The sequence below is a fragment of the Chlamydotis macqueenii genome, chromosome 9 (assembly GCF_036417535.1).
Source record: "Chlamydotis macqueenii isolate bChlMac1 chromosome 9, bChlMac1.mat, whole genome shotgun sequence".
Taxonomy (NCBI): Eukaryota; Metazoa; Chordata; class Aves; order Otidiformes; family Otididae; genus Chlamydotis; species Chlamydotis macqueenii.
Genome location: NC_141564.1, coordinates 17,375,909 through 17,397,387, shown reverse-complemented (window position 1 = coordinate 17,397,387; position 21,479 = coordinate 17,375,909). Strand labels below are relative to the sequence as shown.

Below are 21,479 nucleotides of genomic sequence, written 5' to 3'. Positions count from 1 at the left end.
CAGGTGCCGAGGGGGAAGGGTGCCGGCACTGGATACCCGCTCCCACCCCTCTCTTCCCTCACCCCCACGCCCGGAGAAGGGGAGACGGGCAGGCGCAGCTGCGTCAATGGCCCCACGGGTGTCAGCCCATCACGCTGCGCATGGGCACCCCAGCACGGGCACCGCTGGGCACTGGGGGGAGTGGGCCCTTCCCTGCTGCTCAGCAGCCCAGTGATGCTGCTCAGGGGTGGCAGCTTTGGGGTACAGGGGCATGGGAAGGGGGATGCAATGGGATGTCTTATCCCCTACGGAAAGTCCCTCCCACCAGCGCTCGCCTCACCGGTGCTGCGTGGCACAGCACTCGCTTCACACTCACCAGCTACCGGAAAATAGAGCCCTTCTTTATTGAAAAATAAACCTTTCTCTGTACAAATAAATAACTGCCCGAGCGCCTCTAAGGAAAACGGGGTGGGGGTGGGCTTGCCAAGGTGGGGTCCCACAGGAGAGGAGGGCTGTGACTGAGATTCTCCAGGTGCCCCCCGGCGTCCCACTGCCCTGGGGAGGTTGGGCAGTGCTGGTGAGAAGAGGGAAACTGAGGCACAATGGGGGACAAAAGGGTGGAAGAGCTTGAACTGGGGAGGGAGCTGCGTTTGAAGGACGTGAGAGACCCCCACCCCAGTGCCCCGTCCCCATGCTGGCATGGTGCCCCAGGGCATCGCCGACACCATTAGGTTTTCAGCACCTCGAGTGCCAGAGCGACGAGGCCAGGCATGCTGCGGGCCAGCGAGTCGCTCTCCAGCCCCACGAGGCCAGCGAAGGCTGTGGGGCGGCCTCCCACCATGGCCCGCACCTGTGCCCGGTACAGGCCCTTGGTGTTTTTGGAGCCCAAGTCCACCAGGATCTGTGGGGAGATGACAATGCCGTGAGTCCCAGGGGGGCCAGGGCAACGGCAGGACGGTGATGGTCTGGGGGGATGGCACTGTCTGGCTGCCCAGGCAGGGGGCTTGGAACAGCTGGATGGGGCACTCACCTCCTGGAAGGTCATGGCCAGGTCTGGCTCAGGCACCCGCAGCACCCAGGCGTACAGCTCCCGCACCGCGCTCACCCGCACCGCCGACTCGTTGAGGCCGGGGCAGGCTGCATCCCGGGGGACAGGCAGGAGAGAGATGGAGGGGGGACATGAGGGATGAACGGTGGGGGCACCACCCTGCTGCCCACCCCAGGGACGACACCCACGCTCTGGAGACACCGGGGAAGCAGGGGGACAGAGGGTCTCTGTGGAGGGCAGTACGGCTGAGGGCTGTCCCAGCTGAAACAGGACAACCAGCCCTGAGAGCAGGGTACGAAGATGAGGCTGGGCTTGCCACCGTCCCCATGGTGGCATGTGGCATCCTGCAGTGACCAGGGGCTGTGGGCTGCTTACCTCTGCCTGCACCTGCCTCCTCCTCCTCCTCCAGCCCCAGCAGCTCTGTGGGCACCAGCTCACGTTTCTCCCTCGGTGCAGACCCTGCCATGGAGAGAGATGTGAAAACCCCAGCAGGGACATGGCCAGCGGGCACTGCGCGGGCACGGAGCCGGCCAGCTGGTGGATGGAGACTCCACTGCCCAATCAACCCCAGACCCCTGGCTCACGGCTCAGTGTGGGGGTCCCCCCCAGCTCTCCGGGTGCCTGTCGTGGCTCTGTGGCTTCAAGAGGGGTGCCGAGGTCCAGCTCTGCCCGCAGCTGGGCGAGGAAGGCTCGTCCTTGTCCCACCAGCTCCTCCACCACCGCCCCACCCTGCTGAAGGCAAGGGTGGGCAGTGGGGCACCCATGGGACACATGGGGGCATGGCCACGTGTGCATTGGCAGAGCGCAGGGCATGGCTGGGCTGGTGTCTGATGGGGCACTGGGGACACATGATGGCTGTGTTGGGTCAGATCCTAAGCTGCAGGGTCAGACCCATGGCTAGCACTGCGCTGGTTGGACTGGGAGCACTGGTTTCAGCTAGGGAGGGTGAGATGCCCCCTCTGTGGTGGCAGAGTGGGAGATGTCACCTCCATGGCTGCACAGGGGATGGATGGGGCCAAGGGATGTCAGGAGGGGACACAGGGGGATTGCTGGGCTTCGGTCCCTGGTGGCACTGTCACCAGAGGGGCAGGGGCTCCCCTCAGCCCATGCCTCCCCAAATACCTGCAAGAAGAGCCATGTCTCCCCGGGGAGCTGCCCCTCATCTGGGGTGGGTGCCAGGGGGCTGCCCCCTGCCATGGCCTGCAGTGCCTCCACCCAGTCCTGCAGCCGGGGTCCCACGGCCCTGAAGAGCTCTGCGAAGGGGGGTGGCAGCCTGGCCCCCTGCCTGCAAGCACAGTGGGGCGAGCTCAGGCAGTGCCACCCCCTGCCCTACGGACCCCTGGTGGGACCCAGGTGGCCCTGGGCACTTTGGGGGACCATGTCCACCTCCCTCCAAGTGTACCCTGGTTAAGGAAGGACAGGACCCCAATGCTTTAGGCTGTCCCCAAAAAGCTATGTCAGTACCCATGGGCATCTTTCCCCCAAACTCTAGTCCCCCATGGCCCACCAAGCCTTACCTGCTGAGGGGTCTCTGGGGTCCCTCTGGTGGGGGGCTGGGCTGACTCCCTGCCACAGCCAGGCCTGTGGGGATGAGATGGGGACAAGAGGGATGAGGGGTAGGGGAGCACCATGAGAGCACCGGGGCAGGCTGCTGGTGCCCCGGCCACCGGCATAGGGGGACCGATGGGACCTCAAGTGGGCACAGAGTGGCCCAGCCAGGAGAGTACCTGGGGCATCCCTGCGGACACGGGGCGGGAAGAGATGCCCATAGATCTTGCTCAGGAGCTGAGGCAGGGTCCGAGTGAGGAAGGAGGAGTCAAACTGGTTTCGGATGAAGTCCCCAGCCCGGCGCAGGAGATCCACCAAGGTCTGGGCATAGGAGTGCAGCTCTGCGGGTGCAGCGGGAGAGCCATGGCCCCGGCACTGCATCGGACCCACACCACCAGAAATGGGGTCCCTCCCCGTGCCCTCGCCCCAGCATGACGCCTTGGCTTACCACATCGTCTTGTCCTGGTGCGGCAGGTCTCCTCGGCCAGGCGGGCACAGGTGGCCTGGCCCTGGGGAGGTCGGCAGGACCTGGCGTAGAAGGCGCAGAGGCGGGCGCGCTCGGGTGGCTGCTGCTCGGGGGGCAGCTGGGCCAGCGCCAGCAGGTCGAAGCAGCTCGGTTCCCGGCTGCCAGGGGTGGCTACGGGGGCACCGGGGCTGCCGTGAGGTGCTGAGCTCCCCCAGCCCGGGGTGATGCATCCCTGCAGCATCCCAGGCACCCGCAGCCACCTCTGTCCCCACCGATGTGGCCGGTGGCACTCACGGTCCATCTGGAGGCTGAGCCAGTCTGCGAAAGCGGTGACGCGGGTGTAGACGCCCGGTTTTCCCTGCTCACCGCAGCCGTCACCCCATGAGGTGATGCCGTAGAGGACGAAGTGATGCGAGGAGGGGTCCTGGCATGCCAGCGGGCCCCCAGAGTCACCCTGCGAGGGGAGATGCCTATGTGTCGGACGGAGGTGGGACCCTGCGGTGCATGCCCAGCACTGCGTGGCACGAGAGATTTTCAAGTTTTGGGTCTGGGTGTTACCTGGCAGGAGTCGATGCCCCCGGACAAGTACCCGGCACAAAACATGGCGCTGGTGAGCAGGTCCCTGCCCAGGGCACCCCGGCACGTCTCCTGGCTCAGCAGGGGCACCCTCGCCTCCATCACCACGTTGGCTGCTGGCCCCTCTGCCGGGCAAGGCACCTGTTACGGGGTCTCCCATGCCCAGGCACCATCATGCCCTGGCTTGGTGCATTGGCACTGGGCACCAGAGTGGGTGCCGAGGGATGCTCCACAGACCTCACGGGTGCCGAGGTGGCACCTACCTTCGTAGAGGGACCCCCAGCCTGCGATGTAGCAGGCAGTGCCGGGGCGGGGCTCCGCGGGGCCACTGGGCAGGCACACGGGGCTGACGGTGGGCGACGGGGCCAGCGACACGGCCAGCTCCAGCAGCGCCAGGTCCCCGTGAAACGTCTTGGGGTTAAACTGGAAGGAGACAGGGCAGTGTTGGGGGGTGGCCCTGGGGCATGCCCAGGGAGGTCGGGGGGGTGCCCACCTCCACCAACCTTGGGGTGAGGCAGGATGCGCCGGACGGGCACTGCCCGCTCGCCCACGTCCGGCTTGCCCAGCTCATGGTCGCCCACCACCACAGTCCACGCCAGCTCATTCCGGTTCCTGGTGGGGTGGGGCGGCAGCGAGTTGGGGAGGAGCCAAGGGTGCTACCCCGTGCCCCTCCTCTACAGGGACAGCATCCCTACGTTGCTGTGCCCCCGCCGTACCCGGCGAAACAGTGGGCTGCGGTGAGCACCCAGGAGTGCCCCACCAGCACCCCTCCGCACATCAGCTCCCCGTGAAGCCGCACTGACACCAGCCAGGGCCAGGCCCCCCGCGGGGCCACGCTGCCGCCCATGATCCGTCCTCGGGGGGCCGTGGCGTTGGCTTGGGGGCCCCCGCGGTGCCCGCAGCTCCCTGGGGGACAAAGCCGGGGTGAGAGGGGGGATCCCACAGCCCCGCTGCTGGGACGCCCCCTCTCCCAGGTGGGCACGGGGCGGCCGCCACGGTGGAATGGCTGTGGTGGGCGGAGGGGGTGGCGGGAGACCCCCGGGGGGGTCAGCCTGCGCCAGGCGTGCTGTCAAGCCTCATCGTGTTCACGGAGGCGAGCGGGCGGCGGGCCGGGGGGCACCCCGCAGCCCGGCAGCTGCCGACGCTAACCTCTGCCCCCCGGCCCAGCAGGCAGCCAGGGGGCTGGGGGCACCCGCCAGCATGCTGGGGGTGGGCGTGGGCACCACGGGCCCACCCTGGCTCACCTGGCCTCGCCGCCTCTGCTGGCACATCCAGGCCCGGGGCCACAGTTGCCATCCCTGCGGGGACAGGCTGTCATGGCACGTGGGGACACCCCCCCGCTCCAATGTCACCACCATTCCCTGATGTTCCCAGTTCCCCTCGGCTCTTCTCAGTGCCCCCCAGATCTCCATCATCCTGAACAAGCACCCCTGCCCTACCCCAGGTGTCCTTGTCACCCCCAATGCCTCCATGTCCCCAGTCTCTCTGTCACCCCCCTCCTTGCACAATTCCCCCATGCTCCCCTCTCCCGCCCCAGATTCTCCATCACTCCCCAACGCCCCGTCTCTTCCCATCTGCTGCATCTCTCCCAATGCCTCCATCCCCCAAATCTTCACATCTCACCCCAGATCCCTCCATCCCGACAACCTCCCATCCCACCAGAGATCTCCCATCACCCTACCATACCCCCACCTGCCTGGTCTCCCCACCCCAGCACCCTCTGTCACCCCCAGTGCCCCGTATCCCCTCCAGGTAATCCCAAGGGTCCCTTGGGGATGCCCGGTTTGTTATTGTAGGGTATCCCCTCTCCGGGAGGAGCCGGGGGCGATGCGGGTGCCCACTCACGGCACTCCTGGAGGCGGTGGCGGCAGAGCCGGGCGCTGAGTGGGACGCAGGCATGCTGGGCCCCCTCAGGTGGGCACAGGTGCTGGTAGGGGGCACAGGCCTGGCTCAGCGCCCAGTTGCGCTGGGGCAGCTCTGGCAGCGCCTGGGCATCCAGCAGGGCCTGGCAGCTGGGGGGCACGGCAGGGGGCATGGCAGGTGCTGCAAGAAAAGCAGGGCAGTGGGCATCCCCATGTCCTCCTTGCCTCTTGCTCACCTCTGTCCAGGCCACCTGGCCCGCTTTGGAGAAGGTGGGAAAGGGGCATAGCGGGGCTGTGGCGTTGGCACGTTTTGGTAGGGTCTCCTGGGTGCTGGAATATGTTTCAGGAGGGTCTCTGGCAAGGAGGCAAGGGATTGGGCAACATTTTCGGCAGGGCTCCAGGTGATGTTAAATGAGTAGGACCTGGAGAGGATGGGGAACTGCTTGGGTAGGGTGTCTGGGGGGCGTTTTGGTAGGGTCTCCAATGGTTAGGGATATGTTTGGGAAGTCTGGGCATGGTTTCAGTAAAGCCTATAGGGGAGAGAGTACTGGTCAGATAGGATCTTGGGGTGCCATTTCAGTAGGGTTTCTAGGGGAATGGGGAGGTGCTCGGGTAGGGACCCAAAGCAGTATTAGAGTAGGGCCTCTACCCTCTTTGGGTAGAGTCTCCTGGGCACAGGGTGGTATTTGGATAGGGATCCTGGGCAGCATTTGGGAAGGGACTCTGGGCAGTGTTTGGATAGGAACCCTGGGCTGCATTTGAGTGGGGACCCTGGGCGGTGTTTGTGTAGGGTCTCTTGGGGATGGGGCTATGGGGGCTGGGTGGCCATGACTCACGTGGGCAGCGGTGGGTGAGGTTGGCGCAGGGGGGGAAGAGGCAGGGGGCACAGAGCCCGCAGGCACCCCGCTGCCGCTGCTGCTCAGCCAGCGCCCGCTCCAGAGCCACCAGTGCGCTCCTCAGCGCTGCCTCCAGCACCAATGTCCCCCGGCTCGACAGCGCTGCCAGGCACATGCAGGGCGCTCAGACCCCTGGCATCCCCACCACTGCCCCCCACCACGGCCACGGGGTACCCCCAGCCCGCCTGGTGCCCGTGCCCTGACATTTCATGGCAGGAGTCAGGCTGGGCATGACCTGCCACCCATTGGTATTGCCTAGGGTGACAGCTATGACTGTCACCTCCCTGGTGGGGTTGGTGCATGGGCACACGGTGTGAGGAGGGTGTTTGCCCAGGCCTGTGTGTGCCTGCTGCATGTGGAGACCCTGTGAACACACGTGTGCAAACGCGGGCAGGGAGAAGGCGGCTGTGAGCCTGAGCAGGCGTGTGCCCGTGCGCGCACCTCTGTGCCCACACCCTGCGTGCTCACGTGTGTGTGCCAGGGTCTGTGTGCCCGTACCTGCCCTGCGTGTCCCTGTGTGTGCCCTGTGTGTGCATCCCCACCTGTGCCCATACCTGTGCCCACCCACAGCCGTGCCCTGGCAGAGGGTCCTCTGGGGCTGGCACAGGTACCTGGGGCGGGAGGAAGAGGTGGTGGCCATGGGACATGAACCACGCCGCTGCCTGCAACCCCAATGTCCCCGAGTGTCTCGGGCAGCCTTTGCCACCCGGTCCAGGTAGCACGGACATGGAAGGGCTTTGCCAGGGACCCGGGCATCCTGCCTGCGCTCCCCTCGCTTCCTGAAAGTGAATCCAGGAGTCTCGGCTCCTACAACCGCCCCATCCGCAGCCGAACCCTCCCGCGCAGACGCCCCGGTCCCCGGGCTCCACTGACCTTGCAGGACGCCGGCTGGCATGGGGTACAGCCCCTGGCCCAGGGAAGCCCCCCTCGCCAGCTGCAGCAGAGGCAGCAGCGGCAGCAGCGCAGGGGGGACCAGGCAGACCCCGAGGAGAGCACCCCGCGTCCTCTTCCCGCCTCTCTCCATCCCCGAGTGGGTAAAGGGGGGCAGAAGGGGGGAAGCCCCCGAAGTGCCCGAGACGGACGAGGAGGGATGGATATATACGGTGCCCCCCAGGCGGTGGGAGGAGAGAGGGGCCAGGGGAGCACAAACAGGCGAGTTCATTAATGTCGCGCCAAGATGCCAGCTCGGGGCGGGGGGCGCGGGGCGGGGGGGTGGGGGCGCAGCCGGGGGCCTCAATGCCGCCTTTGTTCGACGGGGCCTCCGGGCGGGCAGCATCAGACGGGCCCTGCGCTCCGGCCCTGCCCGCGGCCCTTGATCATTTTCACGCCAAGCCCCGGCCGCGCCACCCTCCCTCCTGCGGGCCCCGTGGGGGGGGCGTGGGGAGGCGGAGGAGGGGGAGACAGCGGGCGGGTGGGAACGCACCGGTGGCTGCGGAGCGCGGGGGGCCCGGGCCGGGCGTGGGAGACCCGACGGGGGCTTCAAAGGAGGGTGGACATTGCGGGGGGGGGGGGGGGGAGGGAGCGCGGGGGGCGGCCTCCCTCTGTGCCAGCCCAAACCTGCACTGCATCCCTGTGCTGAGCACCGGCGGCCCCCAGGGACCCCCACTCCACAGTGCCCCAGGGATAGGGGGGCCACGCTTGCCTGCCCAGCTGGAGGGGGTACCCCGCCAGTGTCTACAGCTTGGCTTGTCATTGGCCCTACACTTTTGGGGTGCCCACGCCACCCTCCTGCCCCCATTGCCACCCTTCTTGCTCCATCTGCGGAGGCCAATGTCCCCATCTCCACTTAGAGGGATAGAGGCTGCCCGTGTCCCCATCCCCGTTTAGGGGCCGGGGGCGGGGGGGGGTGGTGCCCATTAGGGGCAGGGGTGCCTCCGTGCCCGCCGCCCCGGCCGTGCTGCGCTCCCGCCCCCCTCCCTGGGACCCCCCCCTCCCGTCCCCGACGGTGCCAGCGGGGCGCGGACAATGCCGCTTCAGTGGGAGATCAAAGGCGCGGGGCTGGCACGGCGACAGGCCGCGCCGCAGATGAAAAGCCCCGGCCCGGCCGGGCTCCCACCTCGCCCGCGGGGACACCGCGGGGGCACGCTGCGCCTTCGCCCCACGGGGGACCGCGGGGACGGGTGGGAGGGGAGGGGGAAGGCGAGGGGGGGGCGTGTCCCCGCGTGTCTCCGCACAGATCCGCTCCCTCACTCGTGACACGGGCTTGCGCCGTAGACGTGGACCACGGGTACCCAAGGCCGGCGTGAGGGTCGCCCCTCGCCCCCCCCCTCCCCGTGCCGCCCCCCGCCTCGGCCCCGGTGCCGGTGCCAACCCCATTAACCTAATTGGCGAGGCGCTCGGCCGCACTGGGCTGCGGTGGGACCCCGGGGCCCGGGCAGATCCCAGCCCCGGCGGGGTGGGAGGGAGCGGGGGGTGGTGGTGGGGGGGGGCACCGCGCCCCCGGAGGCCGCGATTGTCCGGTAATTGGCGCGGGCAGCCGACCCCGGCCGGCACCGGCGGGGATGCGGAGCGGGGCGCGGGGAGGGGGCAGTACCGGGGTCCTTGGGGGTGCTGGGGTCGGTATCGGGGTGCTGGCCACGGGGTGACTCCGGACCTTGGCGGGGTCGGGCGGGTGTGACGATGTGGCCGGTTTGGGGGTGCCGGGAGGAGTGGGGTGAGTCAGGGCATGGGGGAGGTCAGTGCTGGGTACCAGGAGTGGGGACCCCCCGGGGGGTTCGGGAGGATTCTAGGAGCGGGGTGACGCTGCGGCTGGAGGGGTCACTATGGGGGTGCTGGGGAGGGACCTATGGGGAGAGGGTGGGTGGTGGGGGAGACCCCTGTGGGCGTAAATGTGGGGCCGGGGTCTGTGGGAAGGATGGGGTCAGCAAAGGGGCGGGGCTATGAGCCGGGGCTGGGCCTCTATGGTTGGGCGGGCCCGGGGGCGGGGCATATCCCGGCATTCGGGGTGTGGCATATTCAGAGGGGCGTGTCAAGGAGGCGTGGCCTATCCGGCGGACCGTGGGCGGGCCAGACGGGAAGGGCGGGGCTGGGGGCGGGGCACCACGGGTCGGGCCCGGGTCGGCGGGCGGGGCCGGCCGGGGCCGGGGCCGGGGCCGGGGCCGGGACCGGGCGCGTTTTGGGGCCGGTGGGGTCCAGGCCGGGGCCGGGCCGTGCCATGGCGAGCTCGGAGCGTAGCGCGCTGCTCACGTACCGCCTGTGCGGCGGCTCGGGCGAGGAGGAGCGGGGCCGGGAGCGCGCTCGCGGTCGGGCCATCGCCGTCAGCTCGCCCCCCCGCAAGCTGCCCACCTTCTTGGGCGTCGTGGTGCCCACGCTGCTCTCCATGTTCAGCGTCGTCCTCTTCCTGCGCCTCGGTGAGTGCCGCCGCCTCCCCCCACCTCCCCTTCCCCCCCCAGCTCCCAGGCCCCCCCGAAGCTCACCAGCCCTGGTACCCACAGGCCGGGCCCCATCTCATCCCCGGGCCCTGTGGCCTCCCGAGGCCCCCGTGTCCGGAGCCCACCACATCCGGAGCCCCCGTGTTCACCATGAGCCCCCCAGTCCAGAGCCCGTGAGTCCTCCTTTTGCTCTCCCAGTGCTCCCTACCCCCCCAGCCTCCCAGTCTGATGCCCCAGTACTGCCCCAGTCTGGGGACCCAGTGCCCTCCCAGCACCCTCTCCCGAGCCCCCTAGTCCAGAGCCCCGGTGCTGTCTCAAGTGTCCCCTCAGATCTCCTCCAGGCTGGAGTCCCAGTGCCCCCTCCTGTCCCATCCAGTCTGAGGCCTGGGGCCCCAGGGCTCCTGCTGTACCCGCAGGATGGGAACCCAGTTGGGGACCTCAGTGCCCCCAGTAAGGGACCCCAGTCTGAAGCCCCAGTGCCCTGGGGACATGACCCCTGTGTTTTCCCAGTGCCTTCCCTAGGTGGGAACCCTGTGTGCCCCCATCCCCCCGTGCTGGGCCCCCACTGCTCCCCAGGCATCCCCCAGTGCTGAGCTTCAGCACCCCCATTCTCTTCGAGGCCCCACATGGTGTCCCAAGGGCAGGACCCTGGTGTCCCCCATCAGACACCCTGCTGGGTGTCCCCCATCCGACACCAGTTTGGGTTATGAGTCTGTTTCTGGGCAACTTGTGAGAACTATGGGGGGCCAGGCAAGGCAGGACGGGGGGGACATGGCAGTCCTTTGGTGGAGAGGGGGGGTCCTAGGGTGGGGGAGATGCCCCGGCGCAGCCCAGGGCAGGCGGCATCTGCCGACATCCAGGAAGAGGGAAGGCTTTTCCTCTTTCACTTTCCGGCCACGGAGAGCCCGGGGCGGGAGTTGGCTGCGTGCCCCGGGGGCCCAGCAGGCCCCGGGGGGGCCATGAGCCCCCTCCCCTGCCTGGGGGACACTTTGAGCTGTGGGTTAGGGGCACAGCTCTGCCCTGCCATCGCTCACCCCCTTCCCAACACCCTGCTTGGGGTCCTCGCACCGGCTCTGCAGCCTTGAGCACCAGCCCCTACCCCCCCGCAGGCACTAGGGTCCCCCCGCCTGCCCTGGACCCCCTGCCTGGGCCTGCGTTACCCCGAGGGGGCCATGGGGCTGCAAGGGAAGTGTGGGGCGGAGCGGGAGGGGAGCTGCGGGAAAGAGGAACCGTCCCACTGTGAGGGGGCCGTGCCTCCCCCCAGCAGCGCCCTGCTTCCCCCACATCTCAAACACCCTCCAGGGTGAGCAGCCCCTCCTGTTTACCCTCCAGGCTGCTTTTGGGGCACCCCTTTATTTCTGGCCCCGGCTCTTGGCACTTGGGCACCCTCCGCAGATGGCAGGGGGTGCCCGCAAACCCAGCCTGCGGCTCTTTGCGGTGCCCGTGCCCAGGCACCCTCCTCACCGCCCCACGGGCATGGCTGCGGCCTGGCTTGCGGCTGAGATAGGGCATCTCCCAGCAGCCGCAGGCAGCCCTTCCTGCCCACAGCTCCGCTGGCCGGGCTCGCCTGCCACCACCCTGGGCAGGGCCGGGGGGGGCTCTGGGTGCCCTGTCCTGTCACCCCGCGCAGGGCCACGGGGGGCTCTGGGTGCCCTGTCCCCGGGGAGGGGGCTGCAGAGCAGCAGCCTGGCTGACGGGAATGCCTCATCACTGCTTTTGCTTCCTGCTTTGCAGCGGGCGAGCGGGGCCGCACAGCGAACCCCGCGGGGAGCCCTTCGGCTCCGGGTGCCCGAGCTGGGGTGCAAGGAGACCCCTGCTCATGGAGGATGTGAACAGGGCACAGGGGTCCCGGCACCCCCTCGCAGTGCCTTGGGGTTGGGCAGGCAGTAGAGCCCCTGCCCTGTTTGTTTGCTTTTTGGGTGTGCCCTTCTGAGCCGCCTGTGCCCTGGGTGCGCCTGGGCCTGATCCTGGCACGGCAGGAGGATGGAGATGCCCTGAAGTGGGGGACACTGGCTGGACTGGCCCCGGGTGCCGCTGGAGGTGGGAGGTGGCAGCACCCCGGGATGGAGACATCCCCGCCGTGTCAGGGACGGTGGTGGTGTGGTTGGGGGGAGCTGTGGGTAGGGAGCTCCCCCAGTGGGGAAGAGCTCTGGGTGCTGGCAGTGCCTGAGGACCCCATCTAGGGGGTGGTCTGTGCCCAACTAACAGGCACACTGCCCTCTCCCCTGACCTCGGCAGGGTTCGTGGTGGGCCACGCCGGGTTGTACCAAGCCCTGGCCATGTTTGCAGTGGCATACTTCATCATCGGCATGACGGTGCTGTCTGTGTGTGCCATCGCCACCAATGGGGCGCTGGATGCCGGAGGAGCCTACTGTATCCTTTGCTGTGGGTGCTGCTGGGAGAGGGCACGTGGGCCAAAATCGGGTGACTGCCCAGTGGCCTTGGGGTGCCATGCTGGGACTGGGACCCCCTTGGCCTGGGATGGAGGGGTGTGGGCACCTCATGGTGGTTTGGGTTGCTGACATATTTCCTTGACTTGAGCAAGATATGATCAGCCGTGCCTTGGGCCCGGAATTTGGGGGCAGCATCGGGATCATGTTTTTCCTGGCCAATGTATGTGGCAGTGCTCTCTACGTGCTGGGGCTGGTGGAGGCGGTGGTGGACAGCTTTGGGATCCCGCCTGGTGAGTACCGTTGTGTGTGGTGGCAGGGGACAGCAGGTGTCCCTTACCTGGGTAGCCCTAGCACCCTGCCAGGCATGCTAAGCACCATGTCTGGCATTGCCAGGCACAACACCGGTGGCTCTTCGCTCCCAGTGGTGCCCCCTATGAGCCACACTGATCCTGGTTTGTCTCTGCCCAGGGCAAAAAGTGGGCACAGGTGTCCACGTCCTGCCCCAAAGCTACTGGTATGAGCTGCTCTACGGCACCGTGCTGCTGGCCCTCTGCCTCATCGTGTGCCTCGTGGGCGCCTCCATCTATGCCAAGGCCACATTCCTCATCTTCCTCATCGTCGCGGGTGTGCTGGGCACCATCCTCATCAGCTTCTTCGCCACACGGCCCATTGGGGTGCCCATCCGTCTGCCCCACTTCAACGGCTCTGAGATCGAGAATGGCTCCTTCACCGGCTTCTCGCTCGCCACTCTGCGAGACAACCTGGGCGGTGAGGAGTGACTCTCCTGCCCACTGTACCCACTGCGGCACTCGCGCACCGCGGAGGGGTGGCACTGGTACCTCCACATCGGCAGGGGCTTGCCAGAGGGTGGGGGTAGCTTGTGGGCACAATCAGGTACCGTGGGGTGGCTTATCCCGTGATTTGGGTATGGGGACACGCAGGAGAGGGTGTCACACGGCCCGTCACAGCCTGTGCCCGTGTGTCCTGCAGGTGGATACGGGGTGGACTACACCACCGGGCAGATGATGAGTTTCAGCTCCGTCTTCGCGGTGATGTTCAATGGCTGCACCGGCATCATGGCAGGCTCCAACATGTCAGGTACGGGCAGGGGGTGCTGGGCTGGGTGGCATGAGGAGTGGGAGCTGAGGCTGGAGGAGAGCAGACGCTCTCACTAACACTGCCTGCTCCTGCCTGCAGGGGACCTGAAGCGCCCGAGCTACTCCATCCCGCGGGGCACCATCTCTGCTGTGCTCTTCACCTACCTTGTCTACAACCTGCTGGCTTTCCTCATGTGTGCCACCTGCAACAGGTATGGCCACCCATCCCCTTGCGGCACGGTGTGCCCGGTGCAAGGGCATGCTGGCACAAGCAAGGCAAGTGCCAGTATGTCCATGTTCCTCTCCAGGACCCTCCTGCAGAAAGACTATGGCTTCCTGCGTGACATCAGTATCTTCCCACCCTTGGTCACGGTGGGCATCTATGCTGCCACCCTGTCCGCAGCCATGAGCAACCTCATTGGGGCGTCCCGCATCCTCTACGCCCTGGCTCGGGATGATCTCTTCGGTGAGTGCCTGGAGTGTGCTGACATCTGCTAGAGCCCACTGGCAGGTTGCCTCAGGGACCAGCCCTGAGGGTGATGTTTTATGGGTTGACGTGTGCCCACTTGGGTCACTCGTGTTGCCCTGGCGTTTGCCCATGCCCCGGCACCCAGGGTGGGCACAGGACTCCTGGCTGGTGGCCAAGCCTGTTGGTGCCTGGTGGGGTGCCCCAGCCCAACCTGCCCTCTCTGTCCACAGGCCGGGCGCTGGCGCTGGCCAAGAAGACGTCTGCCAGTGGGAACCCTGTGATGGCGGTGATCCTCTCCTGGCTGGTGGTGCAGGTGAGTTTACCGGTGATGCTCCTTTCCCTCCCCTGCCATGTGAAGGTGGGTTGGCACCTGGCTGGGTGTTTCAGAACCTGGCATGTCTCCCTGCCCCTGGGTACCCCCTCTACTCTGGGTGTGCTGTCGTAGCTGTACCTTTGCCTTCCTGAGCCCATAAATGAAGGATAAATCGCAGCAAGGGGCAGGGATTTGTGCCCGTGTGGCACTACCCATACCCTTTCCTGGCACGCCGTGGTGGCATGCCCCAGGCTTGACAGGGCTGGCTTGGGCACGTGCTGGGAGTGCCATCCCAGGGGGTGCGTTCACCCTGTGCCCCCCACCCCATGCTCTCTGCAGCTGGTGCTCTTCTCTGGGAAGCTCAACACCATCGCAGGGGTCGTGACCACATTCTTCCTCCTGGTTTACGCCACCGTTAACCTGGCCTGCCTGGCACTGGAGTGGGCATCAGCCCCCAACTTCAGGTACCTGCTGGCACAAGGGAGGGAGGTTGTGCTCAGATGCTGGGATTCCCCTGCCATCCCTGTGCCTGCTGCCCCTCTGTGTGCTGGGCAGAGATGCTGTGCATTAGGGGAGGCAGAGAGATCCCCATCCCTGGGGCAGGAGAAGGGGCCAGGTCCCGCTGTGGTACTGGCTTGGCATAGTCCCCATGCCCTGGCACCACTTTGCTGAGTGGGTAAGGATAAATCCAGCGCCACTGGGTACCACCCGCCCCCTCCCCGTAGGCTTTTCGGAGGTAATTTATAGCCCATGCCCGCCCGGCATCCCCCAGGCAGCTTGCCAAGCGGTGATGGAGCCCACTTTCCATTAGCGCTAATTAAACTAACAGGGAAGGGGGAGGGAGGGGGATCCTGGGTGGGGGAAGGAGAAGATCTTCCAGGAAGGAGGAGTGTCCATGGCAGGCAGCCCCAGCCTGGGGTGGGGGGCATCGGCGTACCCTGGCCCGGGGCTGGCCTGGCAGGGCTATCCAAATCTTGGGGGGCATGACAGGGTGGCTGGGGGGAGCCTCATCTCCCTCCTGGGTGATGCCCACTGCCCTTGGGGCAGGGTGCAGTGGCTCCAAAGCAGGGAGTCCTGCAGATGTGGCAGAGGCAGGGCTGGGTGGCACTGCCTGGGGGTCCCCCAGACGACCCCATTCCCAAGGGAGAGCTGGTGTCTGTGCCAGGCTGGGGCTTAGTCCCCCAGCCACTCCTTTGCCCGGGCACGGATGGAGCAGGAGCAGTGCCTGGGGGGAGGCTGCTGGGGTGAGTGGTGATGGGCCCCTCGCCCCCCCTCACATCTGGTGGCCCCCCTCCTCTTACTGAGGTCTCCATCAAGCGCAGCGGAAAAGGATTTTAATTACCTTTCAGGAAAAACAACAATTAGAGAAAATAACAGCTTCTTGCTTCCCTGCACCAGGCTGAGCGGGTGCCGCAGCCGCCAGCGTTGCCACACGCTGCCCGACACTACCTGGCCCCCTGGCCGTGCCAGGGCAGACCCAGCCCCGTAACCATCACTGCCCCTGTTTGCCAGGGGCTGGCAGCAAGGGGCTGCCCGATGCCCTGGGAAGTACCATCTCCCCTCTGTGCCCTCTCCTGCAGGCATCTGGGGTGCCTGACATGCCCTGGGCTGGCTCAGCAGGGTTCACTGGGGGTGGCTGGTTGGCATAGACACCCTCAACGTGCCCACCCTGCAGCTGGCATGGGAACCACATCATAACGAGTGTCCCCTTCTCCCTGCTCCAGGCCCACCTTCCGGTATTTCACCTGGCACACGTGCCTGCTGGGCATCGCGGGCTGCTGTGTCATGATGTTCCTCATCAGCCCTGTGTCAGCCTCAGCAAGCCTGGGCTTCCTCCTCCTCCTCCTCCTTGCTCTCCACTACCTCTCTCCCAGCAGCACCTGGGGCTACATCACCCAGGCCCTCATCTTTCACCAGGTGAGCCCTGTCCTCCTCCACTGTCCCCTCGTGGGATGGAGAGCATAGGATGTTCCTGAGGCAGCTCTGTCCCAAGCAGTGTGTCCTCAGGGCTGGCATCCCCATGGGTGGTTTGTTGATGGAAGGAGGGTTCCTCATCTGCTGCCCTCCCTCCCTCCAGGTGCGGAAGTACTTGCTGATGCTGGATGTGCGGAAGGACCATGTCAAGTTCTGGCGCCCGCAGATGCTGCTGATGGTGCAGAACCCACGGGGCAGCCCCCGCCTCATTGACTTTGTCAACGACCTCAAGAAGAGTGGCCTCTACGTCCTGGGCCATGTCGAGCTGCAGGACTTGGGTGAGGATCTGCACTGTTCCTAGTGCTGGTGGCCTCTGCTCCTCCCTGTGGCTCCTGGAGTCCTTGGGGTGATGCCTCTGCCCAGCTCCTGACTGGACAGGGTGGGCACAACCAGACAGTGCCAGTATTTTGGGCACATGTGTGGTCGTGGCTTGGTATGGGGGACATAGGTGGCTTGTGTCTGTCCCATGCCTCCTGTGCACACATGCTTGCACACGTGCTGCAAGCTTGCACATGGATGTGCTCTTGTGTTCATCCCTGCATGTGCACATGGGGCTCCTGCACGTGTTGGTGCTGATGGTCACACGTGGCACGTGCCACCCAGGCTTCTCTGTGCCCCTGTGCAGCGCAGTCTCGTTGCACGGGTCGATGTCCGTTCATGCCCAGCACACGCGTGGACGTTTTGCACGCACTCAGCATAGCCTTGCACATGTGTTTGCCTATGTCCATCCTCGCCTCATGCCTGCCGCTGTGTGTCCACGAGCTTCAGGTGTGTTTGTACCCAGGCGTGTGTTGGTTTGCACACGCGTGCTCCCTGGTGTATGCGTGGCTGTCCCCATCCCTGCCCCCAGCGGATACATGGGCTCTGCTCCCCCCCTGCCGTTGCCGTGGTGACTAATGGCCTGAAATTGGGGAGGGGGGATGGGGCTGCCTGGGTATTTTTTATATATTTATGTATAATTTCATGTATCTGGCTGGAAGCACCTGCTTCCACCCTCCCCATCTCGTGGGTGCTGGGATGGGCATGGGAGTGGGCACTAGTTTTGCAGGGGAGATGCTGTGGGGGTACCAGGGCGAGCCCTTAGTATGGGGTACCCAACCTCCTGATGCCATTCTCACTCCCCACCCAGACACGCTGCCCTCTGACCCACTCCAGCCCCAGCAGGACTCATGGCTGAGCTTGGTGGACAAGCTGAACGTCAAGGCCTTCATCAGCCTCACCCTTGCGCCCTCAGTGCGGCACGGCGTCCGGCAGCTTCTCTTCACCTCCGGCCTCGGTGAGTGACACCCAGGTTAGGCATAGGTGAGGGTCCACCCCACCATCCCTGCAGGGTGAGAAGCGCCAAGGGGTTTGGAGGCACCCGGATGGGCAATGCCAAGGGGGTTGGAAGCAGCTGGTGCGGGCAATGTCAAAGCCCAGCGGGGTCTTGGGAGCACCTGGGTGGGCAGTGCCAAAGAGCTTTGAGACACCTGGGCAGACAATGCCAAGGCCAAGCTGGGTCTTGGAGGCATCTGGGTGCATGGTGCTGAGGGATGTGGAATCACCTGGGTGAGAAGTGCCAAAGCCAAGCTGGAGCTTGTTGGCGCCAGGATGGTGGGGCCCTCAACCTCTGCTCAGCCGGGCCGGCGCGGTCTCTCTGGCAGGCGGGATGCGCCCAAACACCCTGGTGCTGGGCTTCTATGACGATGAGGTGCCACAGGATGGTCTGGCCCGGCACCCTGCCTTCACCAGCGCCCGCAATGAGGTCCCCTTGGGCTTCCCACCACTGCGGGCACCCACCACCCCGAAACTGCTGTCGCCTCGGGAGTACGTGGGCATCGTGGCTGACGCCCTGAAGATGCTTCGCAACGTCCTGCTGGCCCGACAGCTGGAGAGCCTGGACAAGGCCTGGGAGCTGCGGCGGGCCGCCAGCCCCCCACCCTCCATCCACGTCTGGCCCGTCAACCTGCTGCGGCCTGACAGCGCCCGCTACGCCGACACCTGCAGCCTCTTCCTGCTGCAAATGGCCTGCGTCCTCAACATGGCGCGGGCCTGGCGCCGGGCCCGCCTGCGCCTCTTCCTCTGCGTGGAGGCGGGTGCCATGCCCCATGCTCAGGAGGAGAAGCTGCGCCAGCTTCTCAAGGACTTACGCATCCAGGCCCAGATCCAGCTGGTGCCCTGGGACGCTGTCACCCGCCTGCACTGGCAAACCCGCCAGGTACCCCCAGGGGGGCCGGCGCCCACGGAGGAGGAGGACGAGGCCGTGAACTTCCCGGCCAATGCCACCCAAGTGTCGGACGAGTATGTCTGCGCTGCCAACAAACTTGTCCTGGAGCAGAGCCCCGCGCCGGCCGTACGCTTCCTCTACCTGCCGCGGCCGCCGGCCGACACCAGCCTCTACCCGCTCTACCTGCACCAGCTGGAGCTGCTGACGCGCGGGCTGGGCCCCACCGTGCTGGTGCACGGGGTGAGTGCCGTCACCAGCACCCAGCTCTAGGTCACCCACCTGGTCCCCGCCCTGGCTCCCTGCACCCTCCTTCCCCCAGTGCCTTTAGCAGCACGAGCCTGGGGATGGCCCCAGCCCCCATGTCCCCACTGCGGTGGGCAGGGAGGTGTCGCGGGCTGGGTGCAGGAGCGTGGGTTGGTTTGGTTTTTTTGGGAGGGGCTGTCTCCTGCGGAGGATTAGGGCTGCCCTGGCAGGATCCAGGCACAGCCCTGGTGCCCGCCAGCACGGTGCATTCATGGTGCCTTTTCTTTGGGGTGACGGTGGGGGATAGTGGGGTCCCATGGAGGGCCAAGCACTGGGTGCCCCAGTTGGCTGCTGGGAGCGCCTTGGTCGCACCCTGCACCCCCCTCTCCTGTGCTTCCCCCCTCCTCCTGCCACCCCCAGCCTCTCCTCCTCCTCCAGCTCCTCCGGGCACCCAGCCAGCAGCCGGGATTGATTAAAGGCAGCCTCGACCTTGGTGCCCCAGCTCCCCGCCATCCTCCCTGCCTTTTCATTAGGAAAAATTAAATGGGAAAGAGTGGGGGAGGGGAACCCGGACGCCTGGGTTCCCTGTGTTAGGCTGGGGGATGGCGGGGGGAGCAGCTGGGTGCTGGCCTTAATGGCTGCGGGGTATGGCACCCCAGATCTTGCTGAGCACCCCGGTGGATGGGGGGCACCTAGATGCTTTAATCTGTAGTGCCCCCCCCACCCTGGGCTCTGAGGCCTTGGGCCTGCCAGGGAGAGGGGGAAATGATGCTGGGAGGTGGGGGGGGGGGCTTGCTCTGGGACCGGTCTCATGGGGCATCGCCACCTTCCCACAGCCATTGTGACCTGCCCTGCGTGGGGTGGCTGGTGTGGTTCCCCCACCCCCTTATTGATTAGAGGAGGGCAGGAAATTGTCTGTGCACTGGGTGATAAATACAGCGCGTGCCTGGCAGGCAGGCAGCGCGCCCGGGCCCTGCCTGATGGATGGCTTCCTATTAGCCCCGGCATGGGGGGGCTGCTCCGGGCCAAGCTGCGCTCTGGCGGGGGGGACAAGTGTGGCACTGCTGCCTGCTTCCACTCTTGCCAAGCCTGGTGCTGGCAGCTTGGCTGGAGGGCTTGAAAAACCCAGGCAGCTGGGTGCTGCTGGGGGGAAAAGAGGGAAGGCTCCCTATTTTTTGCAGTGGGTTGTGCCTGAATTAGTGCCCAAACGCCCATCCCGGGGTGGACAGGGGCCTGGGGCTGGCTTTGCTCCCCGCTGTGGCAGGGGATGCCCTGCGGTGGGCAGCGTGTGGCCTGTGGGGTTTATTTACAAACAGGCGGAAGCTGGCACAGGGCAGCCGGGCACCAGCGGGACCCGGCGGCCTATAATGTTAATTATCACAACGTAATTAAAAGCCCATAAAAAGCCTCACACTTCATTAAATTAAAGCTTCCCCGCACCGTGCTACTGGGTTCCGGCAGACTTAACCTTGGCCGTGCCAGGCACTGGCTCCACCGCAGCTGGGGACCCGAGGCCAGGGGCACACAGCCCCCCACGGCGTTGTGGGGCGTGCAGCCTGCACAGGCATGGGCACCCCCAACAACATCACCCCTGGGCACACGCGGGGCGCACACCTGGCTGCAAGCCCAGTGTCGACACACGGGGCTGCCGTCCCAGTCGGAGATGCCCACGCGGTGTTGCATGGATACGTGCCCATGCCACCCCTACAGACGCCCCGTCACACGCACTGGGACGCGGGCAGGGGGCTGACACGGGTGCACGCGTGCATGCCCAGATGTGCACAGGCAGCGTCTACGGCCACTGCAAAGGCAGCATCGCATGCTGGCACAGCGGCTGCGGCGCACGACGCCCACGCGACGCACACCTACACAAACAGCATTTCTTCCTCCCCGCCTAACATACAGGCGTGCAGACAAACAGACATGCACTCTGCGTCTTCTCCGGGCTCCCACCCGTTGCTGCCGGCGCCTGGAGAGGCGATGGGCTGTGGGGAGAGCACCCATGTGTGCCTGCCCCCTCTGTGCCTCAGTTTCCCCAAAGGCTGGGCTGTGCTGGTGGGAGAGGGGGCATGGGGGACCCCCAAATCCTCCTGGCTGCTGGGTGGCCTGGGTTAGGGATGCTTTGCCGGCATCTGAGGGGACACTAAGTGGGGATGACCCACACACAAGGAGGGGCATGTGTATGTGTTAAGGGTGGATGTGTCTGGGCTATGAGTGTGCGCACACGCTCACGGAAGGGGGCCGTGCTGGGCGTGTATACGTGCACAAGGGCATTGTGCTGTGCACAAGGGGTGTCCATACGTGCCCGTGCGTTGGGGTGTGTATACGCCTAGGTGTGACGCACTGATGTGCACACAGGGCTCGAGGAGGAGCCGGGGGTGGGCCAGGGGAGTGCACACACCTGTGCACACAATGTGCAAACCGGCACACACGTGTGCTCGGCACCCCTGGGCACTGCTGCCGAGCGGGGCCACGGGCTGGGGGCTGCGGGGGGCAGGAGCCGGTGGGTGCCTGTGCCCCGGCCCTGCGGGGGTGGGCAGCCAACGGGGGGGCCTCGGCTATTTCTTGGAAATTTCGCAGCATTCATTTCAGTGCAAATAAAAGCTGTCATTGCCAGAGAAATGATACTGATCGGGGTCTGAAAAGACAGCAAATTACCCGCCTGAAAATGCACCGCTGGAAAAAAATGCATATTAAACACACAAAAAGGCACTTTGCCATCAGCCGCGCTTCCCCCGCCGCTCCAGAATAACCACACTTTACATAATTCTCCCTCTCCACCTCCGAATTAATTTCGCAGACAGAGGCAGAGGCAACCCTCTGACAATAGCGGAGGGGAGACGCGGCGGCGAGGCGGGGGGAGCGGGGCTGGGGGCTGCTGGGGAGGTGCCTGGCTCCGAGCTGGGGACATGGCGGGTAATGGGGTGCTTAGAGTTGGGGGGACCGAGGGATTTGGGAGGGTTGGGTTCATGGGTGAGGGTTGTGGGTGTGCCCAGCTGTGGGGTGGAGTGCTCCTGTCCTCCCCCACCTTGGGTGCT

The 21,479-nt window shown here is 66.0% G+C and overlaps 2 protein-coding genes across 4 annotated transcripts; one reads left to right on the top strand and one right to left on the bottom strand.

The window, feature by feature from the left end:
* Positions 1 to 706: 706 nt before the first annotated feature.
* On the bottom strand, positions 707 to 7,270 carry PRSS56 (serine protease 56). The gene is made up of 17 exons (XM_086754587.1): positions 7,249 to 7,270; positions 6,316 to 6,477; positions 5,463 to 5,660; positions 4,862 to 4,915; positions 4,334 to 4,523; positions 4,121 to 4,229; positions 3,881 to 4,040; positions 3,600 to 3,742; positions 3,336 to 3,495; positions 3,024 to 3,212; positions 2,755 to 2,916; positions 2,545 to 2,608; positions 2,150 to 2,312; positions 1,612 to 1,759; positions 1,403 to 1,486; positions 1,010 to 1,116; positions 707 to 880 (listed from the first exon to the last, which is right to left on the bottom strand). Exons 1-17 carry the CDS (start codon positions 7,268 to 7,270, stop codon positions 707 to 709), a joined length of 2,289 nt encoding a protein of 762 aa, XP_086610713.1.
* Positions 7,271 to 9,507: 2,237 nt separating this feature from the next.
* Positions 9,508 to 19,849, top strand: SLC12A9 (solute carrier family 12 member 9). 3 transcript variants are annotated; one of them, XM_086754847.1, is made up of 13 exons: positions 9,508 to 9,725; positions 11,985 to 12,119; positions 12,292 to 12,429; positions 12,608 to 12,907; positions 13,130 to 13,237; positions 13,337 to 13,448; positions 13,545 to 13,702; positions 13,936 to 14,018; positions 14,358 to 14,482; positions 15,743 to 15,935; positions 16,096 to 16,270; positions 17,122 to 17,268; positions 17,636 to 19,849. In XM_086754847.1, the coding sequence occupies exons 1-13, from the start codon at positions 9,530 to 9,532 to the stop codon at positions 18,466 to 18,468; spliced, it is 2,703 nt and encodes a 900-aa protein (XP_086610973.1). In that variant the 5' UTR covers positions 9,508 to 9,529; the 3' UTR covers positions 18,469 to 19,849. The 3 variants fall into 3 exon arrangements, with proteins under 3 accessions (XP_086610973.1, XP_086610975.1, XP_086610974.1); XM_086754848.1 differs by lacking the exon at positions 9,508 to 9,725 and adding an exon at positions 9,828 to 9,919; XM_086754849.1 differs by lacking the exon at positions 12,608 to 12,907.
* Positions 19,850 to 21,479: the final 1,630 nt, after the last annotated feature.

Bases quoted from the DNA above. Each gene is read 5' to 3' on its own strand.
- PRSS56 (XM_086754587.1), bottom strand. From the start codon at position 7,270: ATGCCAGCCGGCGTCCTGCAAG. The intron at 4,524-4,861 runs GTGAGCCAGGGT...TTTGTCCCCCAG, and splicing joins AGCAGAGGCGGCGAGGCCAG to GGAGCTGCGGGCACCGCGGG. The intron at 2,609-2,754 runs GTACTCTCCTGG...TCATCCCCACAG, and splicing joins TGTCCGCAGGGATGCCCCAG to GCCTGGCTGTGGCAGGGAGT.
- SLC12A9 (XM_086754847.1), top strand. From the start codon at position 9,530: ATGGCGAGCTCGGAGCGTAGCGCGCTGCTCACGTACCGCCTGTGCGGC. The intron at 12,908-13,129 runs GTGAGGAGTGAC...TGTGTCCTGCAG, and splicing joins TCTGCGAGACAACCTGGGCG to GTGGATACGGGGTGGACTAC. The intron at 14,019-14,357 runs GTGAGTTTACCG...TGCTCTCTGCAG, and splicing joins TCTCCTGGCTGGTGGTGCAG to CTGGTGCTCTTCTCTGGGAA.